The sequence below is a fragment of the Phasianus colchicus genome, chromosome 1, assembly GCF_987193195.1.
Source record: "Phasianus colchicus chromosome 1, bPhaCol1.hap1.1, whole genome shotgun sequence".
Lineage (NCBI taxonomy): Eukaryota > Metazoa > Chordata > Aves > Galliformes > Phasianidae > Phasianus > Phasianus colchicus.
Genome location: NC_143436.1, coordinates 4688261 through 4703835, shown reverse-complemented (window position 1 = coordinate 4703835; position 15575 = coordinate 4688261). Strand labels below are relative to the sequence as shown.

General features: G+C 40.3%; 1 protein-coding gene across 3 annotated transcripts in view; it reads left to right on the top strand.

Moving 5' to 3' along the window:
* PRKCQ (protein kinase C theta) overlaps positions 1 to 15282 on the top strand; it is a 48523-nt gene extending 33241 nt beyond the window's left edge. For all 3 annotated transcript variants that reach the window (XM_031609750.2, XM_031609752.2, XM_090134343.1), the window contains 7 exons: positions 249 to 422; positions 2178 to 2269; positions 3878 to 3940; positions 6111 to 6249; positions 10683 to 10871; positions 11972 to 12100; positions 13359 to 15282. In XM_031609750.2, the coding sequence (XP_031465610.1) occupies positions 249 to 422; positions 2178 to 2269; positions 3878 to 3940; positions 6111 to 6249; positions 10683 to 10871; positions 11972 to 12100; positions 13359 to 13514 (942 nt within the window). In that variant the 3' untranslated portion in view covers positions 13515 to 15282. The remainder of the gene's footprint in view (positions 1 to 248; positions 423 to 2177; positions 2270 to 3877; positions 3941 to 6110; positions 6250 to 10682; positions 10872 to 11971; positions 12101 to 13358) is intronic.
* The last annotated feature ends 293 nt before the right edge of the window (positions 15283 to 15575 follow it).

Here is a 15575-nt window from a genome sequence, read left to right as displayed (position 1 = left end):
TTCCTCAGAGTTCAGCCTTGTAAAATTGTTTTGGATTTGGGGAACAAATTCAAAGTCTTCATGACAGAATCAGAACTTAAATAGCAACTTCTTAAGGTCTACACTTATGAATTCCTCAGAGCCATTTTCCCAAGCAAAATTTTCTGTTTGGTGCTGCGTTTCAGCCCATCTTGCTCAGCTTCCATGGCTGTTGTTGCCAGCTCAGAGAGAAGAGCGTTGGTTTTTCTGAGCAGCCATTTCCATTCTAGGTGTTCCTTGCTGAGCTGAAGAACACAGACCAGTATTTCGCTGTGAAAGCCCTGAAGAAGGATGTGGTCCTTATGGATGATGATGTTGAATGTACGATGGTGGAGAAGAGAGTCCTCTCTTTAGCTTGGGAGCACCCGTTCCTGACTCATGTCTTCTGTACATTTCAAACCAAGGTAAGACAAGGATCTGTCACATTCCTTCACGGGCTGAGGGTACTTTACAGAGATTGTACTCCAAACCAAAACTCAAGTAGCATTGAATATATAAATCTGGCCCTAAATGGCAATGAACCACAAACTGATGGCATTCATGTTTCACCCTTCTGGGACGGATTTTGAGGAGGAAACTGATTCTTGCCTGAAGAGGGGAGGAATTAATCCCCTTTATTTTTCTAGATTTTACTGGCTTGGCTGCTGCTGACAGCCCTTACCTGCATGGCCCATAGAACTGGGTGACACATTCCCCATGGACAGCACAGGGCAGATGGAAGTTTTGTTCACAGCAGCACTCTGCACAGCTGAGTTTCCAGCCACACTTCCATTTAAATGAGACTACTGTAATTAAAAGGATCTGGCCAAAGAACTTGCACAAATTAGAGCAGAGAGATGTTATTTGAAAAGAAAAAGCACTGTGGTGCTGTTGTGTGTATTTTCTGTTTTTGTTGTTTCTTTTTTAATATCCCCTTGGTTTTCTGACAGAGATGCTTACATTGGATTTTATAGATAAAAATCTTCATTCAAGTGTTAGAAGTATAAGTCAAAAGAACTACCTCCCCCAAAATAAAATTTATGATGGACACTAGACAACATAAGGAGGGAATTCATAAACGTTTGCATAGCTTGGGGATAACTAATTACATATGTTTAATGAACAGAGAAAACATCACATCCATTTTATTTTATTTGTGCATTTATACACAGAAGCTGGCGTTACTGAAACAGAAGTTTAAATTGGGAGCATAACTCATTGCACAGATAGCCTCTTTCCAGAAAACAGAGATCTTCTTGCTTTATAGGTACACTTAAGTGCAGAAGGGACATTCCATGGTTTGCACTTGGGCTAAAGGCCATGGCCACCATTGATATGTGTGGTACATTCTGCTTCAAGCCAACTTGAGGAAACTGCCCTCCAGCTTTTTCATGGGTCTGGTGGTGAAGATAGGGGGGGAGTCAGTATGGCATACACCAACGACTGGAAAGGAAACCTAGGTGATCATTTCTGCCATTTGTTCAATACGGAGATCTCCCCCATCCCTCTTAAGTACCAAGAGGAGAGTTTTCCACTGCCCTGGTAGGGGAGCAAAGACTTGGTATTTTTTCACTTTTCTCTAGCATGTAAGTACCCAGTCAACAAATACGAGTAGACTAGCAAGTTAAGTCCTGCCTTATTTAATGTAGCAGCTCCCAGGCTTCAAATCAAGCATGAGCTCAGATTAGATAACTGCATTTGGCCAGTGTCTGTGGTAACTCAGAAAGGCGAGAGCCATGTTCATCCATAAAAGATGTTTGGGCATGCAGGTAACAGCAACATGAGATCACTCCACTGAGTGAATGATACACTGGGCTGGGGACCAGAGGAGATCTGAGATTTGCTTCTTTCTCTTCCATCAGTCCCCCAGGAATCTTGTCTATCTCTCCTTTCATTATACAAGCTCTGCAAAGTTACTTATTTCTTTCCAGTGATCCTTGAGTTCTACTGGTAAAAACAATGGCACCAGCTGGTTATTATGTGGCTTCACAATGTTTGTTAATGCTGTTCATAGAAATTAAAGTAATGAGGATAAGTACAGGCTTACAGACCAAGGAGCAGAAATTAGGAACTTGAAAGATAAGCTGCTTTCTGCTGAAAACCCTGACCCTAATATTTTCCTTCCTCTTTTTTATTTTCATCTTCCCCACCCCTAATATTTGTCTTATCTCATTCTCTAGGAAAATCTCTTTTTTGTGATGGAATATCTCAACGGAGGAGACCTCATGTTCCATATCCAGAGTTGTCATAAATTTGACCTTCCCAGAGCAACGTAAGATGTTATGGTTACCTTTTGGCACGTGGTAGAAACAAAGGAGGAAGATGGGGACACTAGGGCTCTTAGTTTTCCAGGTCTACCACTGTCCTGTGATGGTAAACCTGGGCACAACTTTTGACTTCTCTATGACTTACTTATTCTGCAAAGTGCTCTCAGCTGGCTTTTTAGCATGAAAGCAGAACCACTTTCAATTCCCACTCTCTCCAAAATGAACAAAACAGATATGCAGGTCATCACCTCATCTCAATGACAGACTTGGAGCTAGTCACTTCCTCTCCCTGTCTTTCCCCTCCCACAACAGGCTTTTTAGAGTACATCCACGCAGTTCATTGCAGTCAGATGTGAACTTGCTTTGCATTCTTGGTCAACTAGGGAAGCTATTTCTGTCTGAAAGTGTTACAGATGGTGCTACACCCTCATCAGCATTGCGTCTGCCTGCAGTCTCATCCTTCAGCTTACAGATGAGAGGCTTCCTCACATCCTGTGACCTGGCTGTCATACTTGCGCTAACCTCAGAATAGTCCCACTGACATTTAAATAGTTCCTCAAACATCAAAATTGGATAGAAGCTGTGCCATAGGCTGCTTTACTTGCTGCATTAGTCCACTTCACACAGTGTAGATCTTTGCCTGAGATATTACCTCTAAAGGTGTCTGCAAATAGCACTGATCATGCCTGAAATCTTATTTAGGTGAGGTTCGTTTTAAAGCAGCCTAGAGGTGTCTGCTTTGAATTAAAACAGCCCTGGGGTTGCTCTAGGATTGCATTGATTAAGTTCTTGAGCAGTCCAGAATTGGAGGCCCTAGAAAAATGATTGTGCACCCAAACTCTGCCCTGGCTTTGCCATCATCAAAGAAATCCCACAGAAACATTTTCAGCCGTCTGTGGAACTAAAAACTTCATTTAAATCTGTGTTCACTTTGCTGGGCTTCTTATTTTTTATAAAACTATTTGAATGTTAATAATTAAGCCTGAGGTCAGTGCAGTGAAGATGATGGAGCAAAGCCTTACAACAACACAAAGGGAATATGAGCTGGTGGTTACATTCCTTTCTGGGCAGAGCATTTTCATTCTGCAGTTTAGGCAGAAACTTGTTCAGAACAAAGATGTAAAACTCAAAAAGTCTCCACAGAAAGACCACCAAGCTGCTAGCTAGTTCACATCTTGGGTAAAACTTTGGAAACACGTCATTAATCCGGGCAATGAAAAGATCTGCTTGACAAGCTGAGGAATCTCTGTTCCCAAACCCAGATGTCCTCCAACCTGGTGCACTTAAGGACACATCCACATAGACATTTGCACATCAAAAATTTACAGCTAGTCATGTAATGTGGTTACCAAAGCCCTGAAGATGACTGCACATCAAATCCTTGCCCTTTCCCAAAGTAGTTTCAGTGGAAGATGGACTGCTAGCTATGTAGAATGGTTTTGGGATTCTCATATTGTCCTTCCTGTAAAATCCAGCCTTCTGGAGACACTCCAGGCCTTCAGGGGCTCAGTGAAATTTTGGCTCCTGTGAAGGCAAACTTTCATCTTTTGGGGGTCTAGCTGAAAACAACTTTTGGGAAACATATATTCTGATTTGTTCTTTCTATCACGCAGGTTTTATGCTGCTGAAATCATAAGTGGGCTGCAGTTTCTCCATTTAAAGGGCATAATATACAGGTAATTTTTCTCCTTACTGTCTAATATGTTAAACTTCTGTGCTTTCCCTGGAAGTACTGATTGTAAGAGACTTTCTTGGAGATATTACTTGGAGATTACACTTCTATGCAGATTTCCTTCAATAAAGACTGGCTGTTTTCTTTTGAAGAGGTAGTTCAGAAAAGGGTGGAGCCCTTCTTTGGAATTCAGTCCTTTTCCAATTAACATTAAAGCAGGCTAATTGATTCATTTACACCAAGTCATTCATATAGCACTCAGCATAAGCACTCAGTTTAAGCTTTCCATGTATTGAGATGGATAAGTTCAACCAAATCATGAGAAATTTGCAGTATCTGCTGTGCTGCTTGTTCACTTCTTGAGAGCCTGGAAGTTCTTCGTAGGTGTTTTGATCTGACACACAAGGGTTGTGCTTGGGACCTATAAGAAAAGATGGGGACAAGATGGAACCAAGAGGGACTGCAAAAATGGGGAAATGGTTGAAAGGAGAAACTGAAATATCTGAGGAGCTCTCATCTAACTTGTCTTCTTGGAAAACCTTAGTTATTACACTGCAACCTTTTATAAAAGCAGGAAGTAAATAGCTTGTCACAAGCAAATAAGTAAGATCACTGAATCAGTGATGTTTCCTGAAGCCAAAATGAGCTTATTTCAATGTTTGTTACATATTGTGAACATTAGAACGATGTAAAAGTGAGTGGCTTATTTGCAATTCACTCTCTCATTAAAATGAAACTTTCTTTCATATAAAATTTCATTATTCATTATTAGTACTCATTGTGAGAGCTGTTTATTGACCCATGATGGCAGTTGCATAAACATGAGATCTGTTTCAATTAAGACAGGATGGTTTCTAGAGTTTCAGTGGTTCCCAAACCACTTAGCTGTATCCATTGGTTTTGCCCACTCTTCTTACAAAAGTTGATCAAAAGTATTTGCAGGATATTTTGGGTTCATGACAGGACTGTTAACACTGACTTTTTGCATACCACTCACATTTTTATTTGAAACTGCTACTCCAGTTGTCTGCCAGGTTCTGGGACCAGGAAGACAGGTCCCAGAACCTTCCTGTGAAAGAAGAGTGATTGTGAGAGCCTGGAGCCATGTGCCATGTTGGAAAGCTAGGGCAAAGTGTTGGTTAGACATTAGGTAACATGTTCGTATGAATAAGTAGCTCAGGAATCAGTGTGGCTTTGCTTTGGGTATCAGGCTTTGATAGAAAAGATTTGACCAGTCCTGCTTCATTTGCCTTTTTTTGCTGGAGACAATGAAAATAAGGTCTGCTGAGAACTTACATCAATCAGTATCTCAGTCAGAGCTAACTAAGCACTTAGGAAAATGGATAGAAATCATTTCTGAAGCCACACAACTTGTGATGTCGTAAGAACAATGAATCCAGCTGTTCTGTGTCCTGCACCCATATCTGGAAATGTTGTCTTAAATTTTAATGAATGAGCAGAGGCCGTTTTGGCAGAAACTCCAATCTCTGAAGCCAATGAGTTTGAGACTCATCAAAATTGTAAAAGCAAACTGTAGGTGATGGACTTTTTGTTTTACTTCAAACTACCAGATGAATAAAAGCAGTGCTGACAGGCAGAGATTGATCTCCATGATGTAACTAAAATAAGTCACTCCAGCTGGAAACTGTGACAACATGAATGTCTGCCACTGAAAGCAAATGTCTTGGTTGTCTCTATATTTCTTTTTGATTGATGACTCCTACTATTTCTTTGTCTGTTTTCTAGCAACAGCAAATAATTGCCCCATGACAACAGTTTGTTGTGTAGGCACTGCTTAGAAGTTTTGTAGAAGGAGGAATAAGAGCCATCTTTCCTGCATCTGTAGAAAACCATCTCCGTAACACAGTGCATTAGAAGTGACCTTCTTTGAGAGAGTCAAATAGTCAATATCATTTCTGATAAAAATAAATTGAAAAACAGAGCGTGGTTAAAGTCTTCACCAGCAAATAGGTCTGTGCTTGGACAGGGAAAATGAGGAAGAGGGATATTGGACTTCAATGGACAGCAGCTCCTCCTTCAACCCTCAGTCTCCCTTTGTAGTTGCAGTACAAAGGCACTACACAGAGGAAGATAACAAATTGAAGGGTGTACACTGCTAAAACTGCATGGCTCTGTAACAGTTTAAAAATGTGTTCTCTTCTTCTCCTCCATAGGGACTTGAAGCTAGACAACGTCCTCTTGGACAGTGAAGGGCACATCAAAATTGCCGACTTTGGGATGTGTAAGGAGAACATGTTTGGAGATGCAAAGACAAGTACTTTCTGTGGGACTCCTGACTATATTGCTCCTGAGGTAGGTGTGAAGCTGAGAGATGTTGAAAATCCACTGTGGGACAGAGAACTCACCTCGAGACATGACTGTTGGTCAGTGATGATGAAGGCTGCAAAATGCAATAGCCTACATTTGAATAGTCCCAGGCTAAAACTGTATTTCAGTTTAACTCTGCAAGCTGCACCCTGGTGAAGGAGACCCTAAAACTAGCAGTGATGTGGCTATGTCCAGTCCTGAACGTGCTTGAGCTAACAAGGGCAGGGTAGAGCTCATAGGTTTTGTTAAGGCTGAGCTCTACCCCCTTGACTTGAATATTTGTGCTATCTGTGAGGTACTGTCCTGTGAGGCTGGAACTTGCTTGTAGACTGTCTCCAGGTTGCATGCAGCATAGATGTACTAGAAAATGCTCTTTTCCTTCCCCATTTGATATCTGCTGATACATAGGTCACTCTGAAAGTAATGCCTACTATTTATTCCTATGCAAACTATACAACAGATACAAAGAGCACCATAACTCTATTTGATAGAACAAATTCTTAGCTGCAAAACACTATTTTTTAACATAGTCACCACCATTAGCAGTGTATTTTCACCAGCAGTGTACAAGAGCCTGCATACTGCATTCGTAAAAATCTGCACCAGCAGAGGTGACTCACTGTTTCACAGCTGCTGCAATGGCATCGTGACTGAAAGGCATCACTAAGCACCTCACTGTGCTAACATCCACTATTAAGTCTTTTCTCATGTTCAGCAATCAGTGAATATCAACAGGTGCAATTTTTATTTCACAGAGGAGTTCAGTTCCACACCTTTGCTTCATATGCACTCCCATGGCAGATGCCATTTTGTCAGACTGCCTCTCTGCTGCCATCTGTCACACAGCAACAAACTGTAACTAAATATTGGTGGGAAGATTTAACCTCTACATACACCTCTGACGTTATGAGCCAACATAATAAAATAGGAGATACTACTTTCAGAGCAGCCCTTGTACATGATGTAGAAAAACTGAATTTGGCCTTCATCTGCCCACGTAGTAAATCCAGGTGGTCCAGACACTAGATTTCAGTTTGGACAAGATCCATCCAGAAAATAGGGTGCTCCCTTACAGCAGTGAGTTCAAACAATGACAGATGTCACTGTGAAGAGATTCTGACTAATCAGGTGGCAAAATGAGGCCAAAGAAGACATTTTTCATCTCAGAGAAGAATCTAAGACTCATCCATGCGTCATGTCTGACATCACTCTGAAATCCATTTATTTCCCTTTCAGAATCCCATTTCATTATTTTAGTGTTTTCATGATGGATATCAGTGCTTTCCAAGTTGCTCTTAAAGCTTTTGGTTGTTCTTTTTTTTTTCCTTCCCCTCTACTATAATTCATTGATCATTTACTCTTTACCAAGACCTCAGTTCTGATCTAAATTACTCCACTGCTGTCACAAGGACAAGTCTCTTCAATACCTGGATTTCTGTTGCCTGAGAACAGATGTAAATGTGCTCTGCCATCAAAATGAAATCGTCATTTATTTCATTTCAATATGCTTTCGTTTTAAAAAGAAAATACATTTTTTGGATCCTAAAGGAGCGCCAAATGATAATCCATTACATGTGATTTTACTTTATGAAAGAGAAAGAGTCAGAAATAGCTCATAGGTTTATTTCTACACTATCATTTATTTTAGGGATCCAACAAGTGCATATAAAACATTTTACCTCCAAACTGAAAGCACTGCTAGTTTATGGATCAATTCTGCTGCCGGAGGGTCATAGAATCATAGAATCTTTAGAGTCAAAAGGGACTCCTGAAGTCGTCTAGTTCAACTCCCCTGCATTGAACAGGGACATGGACATCTGAATCTGGTTGCCCAGGGCCTGATCCAGCCTTGCCTTGAAAGTCTCCACATCTCTGGGCAACCTGTTCCAGTGCCTCACCAACCTCACTGTAAAACATTTTTTCTTTATATCCAACCTAAATGTACCCTTCTTAAGGGGAAGCCATTTCCCCTGTCTAGTCATAACAGATCCTCCTAAAGAGTCTGCCCCCTTCTTTCCTACAGCTCCCCTTTAGATACTGACAGGCCACTATCAGGTCACTTTGCAGCGTTCTCATCTCCAGGCTGCACAACCCCAGCTCTCTCAGCCTGTCCTCATAGGAGAGGTGTTCCATCCTTTGGATCATTTTGGTGTCCGTCCTCTGGACACGTTCCAACTGATATATGTCTCTCCTGTGCTGAGGACTCCACATCTGGATGCAGTACCAATTGGACCTATGGACTTCTTGTCAGTATTTTAATGTGACTGCTAGCACTGTAATTTGTTACACACCCAGCGCTTTTCTGTAGCTGTGCAAACAGGAGGACTTTGGGTCAATAGACGAGCAAGCGTTTATCTTAAAAAATATTTGGAAAAAAAAAAAAAAGAATTAACCTGAAATGAAATTTCTGGACTTCACATTTTCAGAGAAAACAAAACTAATAAATCTTTCTCTTAACCAACAGAAATCATTTAATTTAGTTTTCCAGACACTTTATAATTTGAAAAGGCCTCGTAAAAGAAATGCGTCTTTTCAGAGGGAAAGGTTTGGATGATTTTGTTTATAAACAGACTTTCTGCTTCCTTTTTTTTTTCACTCTGAGTGAAACATGTTGTTTATATCGTCTCTTGTATTCAAATAGATACCTTTTTTGTGATGATTCTTTGTGTTTCCTCTTTTGGAATTTTGGAGACAGGTATGTTAGTCATGAGCACTCTACATCAGCTTGGGTTTAGACATAAGATGTTAAGGTCCTACTTTGCTAGATGCTACAAGTACCTCAGAGGGGGATATTCTCACCTAACATGAGGAAATCCATCAAAAAATGAAGAATCAGGTGGCACCTTATAGCACTGTTGGAAAACAAGCATCTCAAGAAGCCAATTCATCCCTTCCTACCACAGATGTGTAAATTAGATAAATCAACGTTTTTCCTCCATTGACTCTAGAAAGACTCTGGAAAACTAGCTAAATGAAATACATCACCTTTAGGAAATCAAATGAATCCAGGTCCAAGTGGCAAACACCTCTCTAAAGCACTTACAAGACATTCAGACAAGGTAGTACAGTAGATTCAGACATGTCTGCTGTACCTCAGAGCTAGAAGTAAAGATTCTCTCTCTAAATCACAACTTTTCAGTTATCAGCAAATTTATATGCGCTGGTCTAGGTGGTTGTTTTAACTGTTATTAAGCCACTTCCATGGTTTGCCATTGACACCTGCACTGCAGCTGTTCTATAGGAGATGGCAGTGCAACCAGGTTGTGAGCACAAGATCATGGCTTAAAATGACCTATTACCCTCCCCAGCTCCAAGATCCTGATAACAATTCCAGACACCATAGACTTCTAAAGATTTTTAGACTTTTCATTAGACATCTGTAATGTAATTACCTATATATCATAAAATCATAGAATGGTTTGGGTTTGAAGCAGCCTTTAAGATCACCTAGTTCCAACCCCTTTGTATAGGCAAGGACACCTCCCACCAGACTAGGCTGCTCAAAGCCCCATCCAACCTGGCTTTGAATATGAGCATGTTGTCTAGACTCCTTGATAAGCAAAAGAGAAAAACCAGGGTTGCATTTTACAGCAGGTAGATATTCAGTGTGATGTCTAAAATTTGCATAATTTTCTTATCTGCATAACGAATATCTAAAGGCTGGTGAGATTAATTCTCTGTCAGGGAAGTCTGAGAGGTTGGTGGTATCTGGGCAAGTTTGTAGGGGAAAACAGTGCCAACCTGATCAGTAGGGGAGATCATTACCTCAGCCAACCTGTCCTAGTCAATTTCTGATGAAACCAAAACCTCTTGGAAGAAGGATTTGGCATACCAAGAAAAACTCTGAGTTATGATTTCAGGATCCTCAGATGCTTTGTTCTATGTGAAGCTAAAACGCAGTTGAACTGACTAAAAGGGGTTGAACTAACATAGCCTGTGGTTTGTATTGCAGCAGCATTGCATTTTTATGAAGATTTTTGAGGCCACTGAGCATGTTAAACAGGCAGTTTGGCCATGTTGAGTTCTCAACACGTTGACACTACGTCCTCTTGAAAACAAATATAAATATTTGAACAATGTGGATTTTATATAGTTGCACAGTGCAGATCTTGTTTACATAGGGACTGAAGGAGTTATTTGTTATATACTTAAGAGTCAACTAGAAAACAAACTGTTGTTCACAGTGTCCATAGTGTGAAGTACTGTTCTGGCACCCAAGTGTGATTAGGAGCTTCTTGAATCACAGCACCTGTACCACTGACAGGTGCTCTGGTTCATGCTTCAGGTAGGAAAAGTACCTCTGCTGTCATATTCAGAGCAAAGCAGCTGCTGAAGGATGAGAGCCGGGCCACATCTCTGAAGCTGAAATACTGACAACAGACATTTTATGTCTGTCTTTGTCTCCTGTCTTTGAGCAGATACTGCTGGGGCAGAAATACAACAACTCCGTTGACTGGTGGTCGTTTGGTGTCCTCCTGTATGAGATGCTTATTGGCCAATCTCCTTTCCATGGCCAAGATGAAGAGGAGCTTTTCCAGTCTATCCGTATGGATAATCCATTCTACCCTCGCTGGCTTGACAAGGATGCAAAGGACATTCTGGTAAAGGTAAGAATTATCACAGATCAGATGAAAGTCTTTTTGCCCCATGTTGTCTGGATTTTTGGCCCTTTTCTCCTACAAAGTAACGTGTAGTGTCCATTGTCAATGAAGCACTCTTCTGCCTCCTTTTAATGGCCATCCTTTCAGCCTGTTTGGTTACCAACCATCAGTGCACTTTATGTTTCATTGCCTCATTCTCAGTACTATGCCAGGTAGCAGTGTAGCCCTTCTGGCTTGGGATGGAAATTCTTCTTGAGTTAAGATAGATAAAAACTTAGTGATGTCATAGTTAAGCTAACAAGCTACTTTCCCTCAGTCAGGTTTTGGGCTGACTATGAACATTATTTAAGCTAAGGCCTCTTATCTCATGAATGAGCATGGTAAGAAAGCATGTACAAAGGGTGATATGATTCAGCTAATGTGAGTAAACTTGTTCATCACTAACTTTTGGTCACATTTGACCCACAGTCCATACCTTTACTTTTGTATTTACAAAGTGACAGGGCAATATACAGCATTCCACTGCAAAATAATGGAGAATAAGAGATTGTTTTAGCTTCTGTTGTGTGAGCAGTGGACTCACTATAAAGTGATAATAATGAAAGCATTCAAAAAGCACTTGCTTCAGGAAGACATAGATATTCTGCACCTAAATTGAATCTTTTTTCTTTATTAAAAATGAGGGGTCAAATAAAGACACTCAAATGATCCAAAGCTATGGGAGGTGAAAGCAACCCCACGTAACTCAGACCAATATTTACACAGAGTATGCTTATATTTCAGCTGTAAGTATTTGCCTGATAAAATCATCTAGACAAAAGCTTTCAAGTGTGATATAGAGATTTCACCTATGTAGCTGCATGCTTGCACTCTCAGACGCATATGTTCTCATCACTGTAGCAAATTTGTTGTCTCTCTCTTACAAAGATAAAATATGACCAAACTGGTTATCCAGTCAGAAATTTAGTAAGGTAGAAGAGTCTTCATGCTCTCATCAGTGTTGCTGAGTTTGAAGCATGAGATCCTATCTGATAGGATCCCAATGAATACTCTGTTATTAATAAATAATAAATAGTAAGGTATTTTATTTTTCTTCAAAATTTTAGCTTTTTGTGAGAGAACCTGAGAGAAGACTAGGAGCAAAAGGGAATATTCGCCAGCATGCCTTTTTCAGGGAAATAAACTGGGAAGCTTTAGAAGAAAGAAGGATGGAGCCTCCTTTCAAACCAAGAGTGGTAAGGCTACATCTTCTTTCATTTCCCCCCATCTCATGCCATTCTATCCTAAATCATTCCTTCCCCAAATATTTATACCCTCAAGCACATGCAAGCAATAAACCAGTGCCAGAACCAACAGTTCTATTTTGATCTACTTCATTTAAGGATCAAAAGTTTTCAGACATGGGTCTTGAAAATCAGATAGCTCAAGTCTTGTTTAGATTCATGGAGTCAGCATTGTAAAGGTGAATACATTTTGACTTCATATTTAAACTAGCAGCTGAAGGCACCAGGGCTTTCAAAATGCCCTCGGATTTTCAGGGTCATCTTCTGGAGTTCTATACATCCTACTTCCAGATATAAAAGTTGAAGGAGGACCTTGGTCTTGGGCAGCTGGAATGGAAAATGTTGACTCTTGCTCAAGTGTCCAAATGCTGATTAAATTGTGCAAAGGCTGTCTGTTGTGTACATCAGATATATGTATAAGATAGATGGCTGAAACCATCTACAGTTTTGATCTGCCATAGCCCCATTGTACAGGCATTAGAGAATTATGAGCTATATCTACATATTGGCTAGGATGCCTGCCTTGGTAATACTCCTTTCTGATGGCTAAAAGGAGCCCAGGCCTGGGGAACAATAAAGTGAGGAACTCATCCCTGTTTCAGTTAGCATAGGAGGGGTTTGAATGCCACTTAGAATGCCTTTCCTTATCTGCATAAATATGGCCCATTCTGTAGGATTTATCTGTTATTTCTCTGCAGAGGATAAAGAAGAAAAAGTAGTTTTGGTAACCAGGTGGTCAATTAAGTTAGAATTGAATAAGTCCTATTACTAACAGTAAAATAATTTACTTTGATATGTGCATCACACTTCTATTTTTCAGTCTTTCACAAGCATTTTTTAATCAGTGGATCCAGTTTGCTGTTTTACAGTGTTGTAACATCCCTGCATGGCAGAATACATGGATCACAGGCTCTGTGCTTCTTATGTAAAATTTATTCCCATTACTACTGCAATAGGACAGTAATAAGAAAGTGATTAGCGCTGATTGCTGGATATTAAAAGTTCAGACAGCACTTCAGTGCATCCTGACAAGTTGCTGTGCATTATTTGGGCTCTAGTAGCTAACTATAGTGGAAGAAAGCAGAGACAAACACATTGTTCCTTGGTGAAACTTGAGTCTACAGGAACCGGCCTGATAGCGCCAGCAGCATTATAATGAACGTAAGAGTATTAGTGATTTAACAGTGCTTTATTTTCCCTTTTCTCAAAGAAATCTCCAAGTGACTGTAGCAACTTCGACAAGGAATTTCTAAGTGAAAAGCCTAGACTGTCCTGTGCTGACAGGACACTGATTAACAGCATGGACCAAAATATGTTCCGCAACTTTTCTTTTGTGACCCCTAAAATGGAGAATATATTTTCCTGAGATCTGCCTTACTGATGGAATTTCCCATACAATTTGAGTAGCATTTTGTCAACTGAAGATTGTGCATGGTTGTTTTTTATCAAGAACTCACCAGAAAAACACATCAGTGAAACTTTGTACCATGCCTAAAGGCTTTCAGCTTGTTCCAGCCTGGAGCAGATGCCAGCCACACTTCACTAAGGATGAAGTCTCATCATGGTATCTTTCTCTGTTTTCCCAACATTCTTGAAGTTTCAAACATCTGAAGAGCAGGAGATGCCAAAACATTTTCCTCTGTACTTGTACTCCCAATCAGTGGGTTTCTCCATAAGAAGCAGCAAGTAATGATAATGTTTTCAGTGCCTGTTTCTGCAATTCTTATCCTGAAAAATGAGAGTTGAGCTCAGGTCCTGAGGGCATCTGGGAAAGACTTCAGGTTGGGTGCTTTTGCAACTTCCATTTGAACATGTGCAGAAATGAGCCTACATGCACAGGAATGTTGAAGAAGCCAAATATCTCCCCTCATGCCTAAAAAATAATCTTCACAGGTATTAGGATTCCTTTTTATGCCACGAGGTCCACTGGGATTAAGAAATTTTGTAGGTGCACTTTCCAGCATTTCTATGTCTCAACCAATGGTTTAAACATAAATGAGGAGCATTGCACTCTCAAGTATCAAGATCAGTATAGAAACCCAGTGGTTTTACTCTCAGTACTTGAGCAGAAAATATGGGAGGTAGCAGTCCAGAAGAAAACATTGATAATCCCTGTTCTAAAGCTTTAACTGTCCTTAAACATACCAGAATCACTGCAAAATATGGACTGGACTGTCTAGAGTTTTTTCTGAAACCGAATCATATATGGAAGAGTTTTCCTCACACCTTTCTTTAAGCATCATAAAATCAACCTTCCAACGATTGCTGTATTTCACTAGCATGTTAGTAATCAGTCCTTATAAAGGTTGATATACTTCCTGTTGCTGTAAATGGTGCCCCAACACTTTGACATGCATTGCAGACACAAACATTGCAGTGTGGGATGGCACGCCACTTCAGAATGATCCTCTCCTTCACTTCATGATATTTTGCTGCATATTCTATCCTCTAGCAGGCTGTGAAATGCAACTGGTCAATAATAATCTCATCCCTTACCCATTCATAACAAGATCTTTTAAAATAAAGTTGTGCTGTTTTCAGAAGTTGGAGAAACATAGAATCTGCCAACTACTGATTTTTACACCAGTAAGTACTGTGTCAAAATTAAGTCAAAGTCCAAACAGAAGATTCTTTAATAATTTAGACTTAAGTCACCCCAGCTTGCATTTGGCTCTAACTGGAATGTGTAAATTTGGTGTTTTGTTGCATGAACAACCTCAGCCCCTTTAAGAAGATGAATCATCTCAAAGAAGGTGAATCATCTCAAAATCAGATTCTTTTTGGAGGTGCCTTTCTGGCTCCACTGGAACAGACTGTTAACCTGCAGCTCCCAACAGGATGAATGCAGTCTTGCAGGCTGTGCAGCCACTGCTGGGATATTGCTGGCAGCGACTGCAGGCACTGAATCCTGCAAGGCTGACAATAAAAGGTGCCTAACATTGACGAAAAAGAAAAGCAAAGCAGATTTCAGCCCTGTGACTTTTTGTGGAATTCTTGTTTGTGCTGCATAAAGTACAGGGGGATCTGTGCTTGCAGTTTGTGCAGTTGGTTTTCACATTTAATTTGAACGGTTAAAGTGGATTTCTGAAATGCTGTTTGTACAGTTTAATAAAATGTTGTATACTGATGGAAAATGAGTGTGAAAGTGATTAATGTGGAAAAAAACCCAGAGGTGCTATGAAAAGCTGTTAAAATGTCTCTGTGCTTTCTATGGGATGTTCAGACCATAAATACACAGGGTCATCAGGCATTTGGGCAACTGTAACTCTTCCATGACTGCATGAGCAATTCAGAAGCCAAATGCAACCTGCATTTTTTGCTGATGCCACAAAATACACAACATGGTCAATTTGTCCCTGGATGTGAATGTGTTTATTTCTACTGAAGAGCTCATAGCAATCATCAGTAACAGGTGAGCACCTAAACC